Raw genomic sequence first — 5,086 nt, 5'->3', positions numbered from 1 at the left:
AGTTGACTCTTATAATTTGCGCTAATATGGAAGATGCTTAGTGTGAACGGAAGCCCTCCTCGTTACCTCTGCGAAGTGAGGGGGACGAGAGTACATCAAGAAAAACCAAGAAACTTCAGGGAAGTTGCCTACCTACAAGCATTGTTGCTGCAAATGACCTGTCTCTGGGTCTTGCTTTTTGGAAAGCACATATCGCTGAAATATGCGACATAATCTTCACCATTGATCACACAAACTAGATTATTGGACGACCAAGCAGGCTGACAATTGAAAACTTACCAACCAAACATGCTGCTCTGTTCATTGGAGTCTACAAGCAAAGAGGTTCAGATGTCTTGCCCAAAAACCTTCTCAGCAATTATTTGGTCAAATGCTGCTCCTGGAAATGGGTACATGCCATCCATGCTACAATCTTCAATCGCCTTCCTTGCCAAGATTTTATTTTTATTGCCGCAACCGCTGTTCGGAAAATCCCTCTTGCATTTCTTTGAGAAAAGCTTTAGTTTAGAAACCTGAAAAAAAGCTTTGTATTGTACGTACTTTGTTCTTGACTTTAGAAACCACTTTAGTTTAGTCCAAATTGTCTCGGTTCCAAACACGCTGCTCACTTGGCCGAGAAAATAAGAAAATAAGAACCACTTGCTGTACCACTTGATGTACTCTCTTTCATCTATGTGTTTCCTTCTTTTTAAGGGGAAAATAAGAAAATTGAGGGAGGGGAAATAAATAAAGCAAGCTATTATTTTCTCTTAACGGAATATATTAATCTAGTTTGTTTGGGCCAACATGGCGTTTTTGGGCCTAAATGCTGCTATTGGTCTGCAAGTGGGTAACGCAACAGCAGCCCACTGTCCAGCGGTAGCCCGCTTGAAGCCTAGCCTAACCCCAGAATCCCATTCCTCCAGTCCAGTCGGCAGAGGTTGCTAGGCCGGCGGCGCCGCCACCGGCCACCGGCCACTGCTCGCTACCTCCCTCGCGGGCGCGGCAGATCCTGCTGCCAGATCGCCGTTCCCGCTTCATCTCTTACGCGGTGAGGCACCGCCGGCGTACCTTGACCATCTGGCGCGTCGCAAGGTTACCGCCGCCGTGCCGTGCCGTACCGATCTGCCGCGGCGGAAGGTCACCGCCGCCTCCTCCTCCTCGTAACCTTCCTTCATCTTCTTCCCGCATCTCTTGACCATTTCTCCATTAATAAATCCGCGTGCCTCAGGTCTCACTCTTCTGCTCGAGATGCGGACGGTGGCTAGCCTGACCGACGACCTCCTCGTGGAGATCCTCTTCCGTCTCCCCGTAAAGTCGCTCCGCCGCTGCATGTGCGTGTCCAGGACCTGGCGGGGCATCATCTCGCACCCGCACAACCGCAGGCAGCTGCCGCAGACCCTAGAGGGCTTCTTCTACGTGCCCGAGAGCAAGCCGGCGCCAGCTCCCAGTTTCACCAACGTCACCGGGACAGGCCGCCCTCTGGTCTCTCCTCTCTTCGGTTTCCTGCCCCAGCACCAGAGCATCTTCCTGCTGTCCTGCTGCAACGGCCTCCTCCTCTGCCGCTGCTGGGAAGGCCAGGACGACTTCCATTACGTTGTGTGCAATCCGGCGACGGAGGAGTGGGTCCGGTTGCCCGACTCCGTCAATGCCGGCACCGAGTGCATGGCACGTCTGGGTTTCGACCCTGCCGTGTCGGATCACTTCCATGTGTTTGAGTTCTCCGAGGATCACGACATCAGCCAGCCTGGAATGGAGGTGTATTCCTCTAAAACAGGGGGATGGGTTCACAAGGAGAACGGATGGATTGATGCGGAAGATGATGAAGCATTTGTTTCCCTTGTTGGTCATCACTCGGGAGATGTGTTTCTTAACGGCTGTCTGCATTTTCTCACCATGGATGATGATATAGCCGTGGTGGACACCGAGGGGAAAACATGGAGGAAGATACCTGTCCCTGAACTTGGCACTGTTGGTCTCATTCAGAAGTCTCAGGGTTATTTGCATTTTGTCAATTTTCTGGAAACTGATGATGGTATGGTTCAACTGGTGGTTTATGTTCTTGAGAACTACCGCAGTCAAGAATGGATATTGAAGCGTAGCACTGACGCTTCATATATATTTGGAGAGAGAGATATTGATCTTATACAAGGCTTTCAGTGGGTTGCAATGCATCCACACTGTAACATGATCTTCTTAACTGTGGGGTGGGATAATACTTTGGTATCTTATGATATGGATCATCACCAAGTTCAAGAGATCTGCGATCTTGGAGGAGACAACGACCCGCGATATCTCCCATATGTGCCATTGTACTCAGAGTTACAAACTCTACACATGCGACATAAAAATTGAGGTTGGTGCCTTCATAACTAGTGGATCTTCACTAGTAGCCACATCTTCTTTGTATGGAGTAATCCTGGCATGTTAGCTTAATCCGGTTCCTTTTTTTCTGTTTGTAGAAGTGCTTATCAGATATGTTCTAGCTTGTGGAGCATATGGCTGTGATCATCATATTATGCTTGTGATTATCAACTCTGGGAAGGAGAGATTAGCAATGAGAGTGCCCCTTCTTGTTTCTAAGGATAATAGTTTAGAACTAAGCAAAATTGGGTCCATTATTACTGAAGATGCAATTTGGATGCTGAAGCATGAACTTGTTTATTCATCAGTCTTAGGAGTTGTACTACCAATTAACTTGCTGGCCTTGGCTTCAGTAATCTTTACTTTTTATAGCTGTTTGGAAGGATACAAAATAACTTCAAAGATGCTAGTGGTTCTTGTCAAGTCAGTAGCATAAGCGCACAGTTATAATTCTCTCTTGCATGTATCTTGGCTGAGGCGTATTCCGTATAAGAGACCTTCAGTTGTGTTGCTGAGGCTGGGTAACTGAGAAAACAAAGTACTAATTTAAGTTGTTATAGCGTTTCTTCATTTCATTTACCTTTCCTGCAGTTTACCCTGTTTTAGTGCAAGTTATCTTCTGAGTTCAGAAGTCCAATTTCACCCTGATTTCTTTCAGTAAATCACCTGGGACCTGATTGTTCTCTGCCATTTTGCAGCCACGTTGGAATTCACTGGAATGGTACAATCCAAATTTACAGGGAAAACCATGTGAGAGGCAGGTCTTGAGGAAGTGCTTTTGTTCATTAGGTGGTGGACGCCTGCGTGGTTACTGTTGGTATGCTCCTTGGGACAAACCCATTTGCATGTGAAAATAGTCGCTTGTTGGCAGATAAATGAGTAGTATGCCATCCTTTTTTTAGAAGAACTAGTATGCTATTTGATGGTGCAATGCTGTGAAATATCTATTCAGTACATGAGCTGTCCACATATGTGAGTATGGTGAAATAAGTCGAGCGCAACGGGTCCTCTGCCCTACGGTGGGTGCGTGGATAAGGAATGAAGGAAAATACCCTGCGATCATAACGGCTAGACTCATTGTGTTAATTACTAGCTAGCGTGTAGCCCGCGGCGGCACGCCATGCTATACAGCCTATATTGATTGATATGTGGTGTTTTTTTTTCAAGTTTTAGAAGTTCATTCTAGGATTTGATTGGCAGCATAGTGGTTCATACACAGACAGCATACATTGAGTCAACACAGGCATTGGCCCACCTGAATTATTATATATTATACCAACGGGGCAGACCCCAAGTGTTTACAGATGTGAGTAAAAAGGCTTGAGGGAAGAGCCTTGAGGGGAGAAAAACATTCTTAGCGGGGAGAAGCCAGGGCGTGCAGCCGGACGTCGATGTGCTCCTGCCGGTCACTTTTGAACTGCCCACGCCAGAGCACCGCGACATCCCGGCATGCTTTCAGTGTAGCAGCCAGGGTGGGCGAACCAAGACAGTTTGTAAGCAGCAGCAGAGCTCCGCCCACCGGTCGTCGTGGCAGGCGTCGTCCTCGTTGCACCCAACGAGGGGCAGCAGCGCCAGGCATTCCCGAGCGGCCGCCGTGGCGAGCCGTTGTGCTGAGTTGAGCTAACTGTAACCATTTAGAAAGAAAACACCCAGCCTCATCTGAATATCTTTAGTCTGAACTCCGAAGATGAGCTGCAGCAGTTCCTTTCTCTCTGGGAAGCTATTCATAACGTGTAATTATCCTCTGAAGTTGATTCCGACTGCTGACGGAGGGTACTTGGCAAAATCTGTTTATGATGCGCAGTTCATTGGTAGGATTGAGGAGCCGGATCTGAACAGAGTTTGGAAGATGAAAACTGAGGGAAAGTTGCGATTCTATTACTGGCTTCTTCTCCAAACAAAAATTTGACTATAGACAGGCTTCTGAGAAGGGGCTGGCCACATGGCCCAAATTGCAAGCTTTGCGATCAGCAACTGGAATCTGCGGTGCATCTTCTGCTCCATTGCCCCTTCGCAGGGCAAATCTTGGCTGATTTTTTTCAGTTTCTGATCCTGAAGTGTCTCTGATTGGTTCGTCCTCGACCTCGGTGGCCCAAGCTCAACAGCATCTCTCCAAAGCGGCGCAGGCTGGAATGCCTTTCAGTTGCATGCTATATGGAAGGAGAGGAACAGAAGGGTGTTTCAGAATTCGTGTCTCTCTGCTAGAGAAGTAAGCCAACCACAAGGGGTATATGGCCCAACTCTCTCTACCCAAAGTCTCATCAGGTTTTTATACGTGCAACTAGGCAAATATGTGAGGATCATGTGAGTGAGAGGGCCTGTCTTAGAGCCATCTGGTCATTTCCATGCTATATAAGCACGGCAAATGCTGCACACTTGGCCACAACCACAGCGGAGGCACATCCATCCGGTAGCAGTGAGTGGCCTTCCTGCTCAACGAGTTCAGCCAGGATGAATAAGGTGGAGAGCCATGACACGCAGAGTGGAGGATCAGGAGGAGGGCTGAGCATGATGCTGAGGGAGCACAAGGCCAGGCTCTACGTCATCGGCCGATGTGTCGTCACGCTCCTCTGCTACCACTGCTAACAGATGCAACTCTGCTCTTCTCCTCTCTGACCCTACCATAGTTGTTCTGTTCTTCATCTAGTTTGACCTCGTTTCTGGCTTCCCGCGAAAAAAAAGGACATCATTTCTAGCTAAGTGAATGTATGGTAACATTCCACGACGCTGACTGCATGCTTTA

At 48.1% G+C, this 5,086-nt stretch overlaps 1 protein-coding gene across 1 annotated transcript; it reads left to right on the top strand.

Moving 5' to 3' along the window:
* The first annotated feature begins 884 nt into the window (after positions 1 to 884).
* Positions 885 to 3,308, top strand: LOC125527438 (F-box protein At5g07610-like). Its single transcript, XM_048691945.1, has 3 exons — positions 885 to 1,142; positions 1,211 to 2,335; positions 3,042 to 3,308. Exon 2 carries the CDS (start codon positions 1,231 to 1,233, stop codon positions 2,332 to 2,334), a length of 1,104 nt encoding a protein of 367 aa, XP_048547902.1. The 5' UTR covers positions 885 to 1,142; positions 1,211 to 1,230; the 3' UTR covers position 2,335; positions 3,042 to 3,308.
* Positions 3,309 to 5,086: the final 1,778 nt, after the last annotated feature.

The sequence above is a fragment of the Triticum urartu genome, chromosome 1 (genome assembly GCF_003073215.2).
Source record: "Triticum urartu cultivar G1812 chromosome 1, Tu2.1, whole genome shotgun sequence".
Classification (NCBI taxonomy): Eukaryota; Viridiplantae; Streptophyta; class Magnoliopsida; order Poales; family Poaceae; genus Triticum; species Triticum urartu.
Note: the sequence above shows the minus strand (reverse complement) of the source record. Positions and strands in the feature narration are given on the sequence as shown.

Bases quoted from the DNA above. Each gene is read 5' to 3' on its own strand.
- LOC125527438 (XM_048691945.1), top strand. From the start codon at position 1,231: ATGCGGACGGTGGCTAGCCTGACCGACGACCTCCTCGTGGAGATCCTC.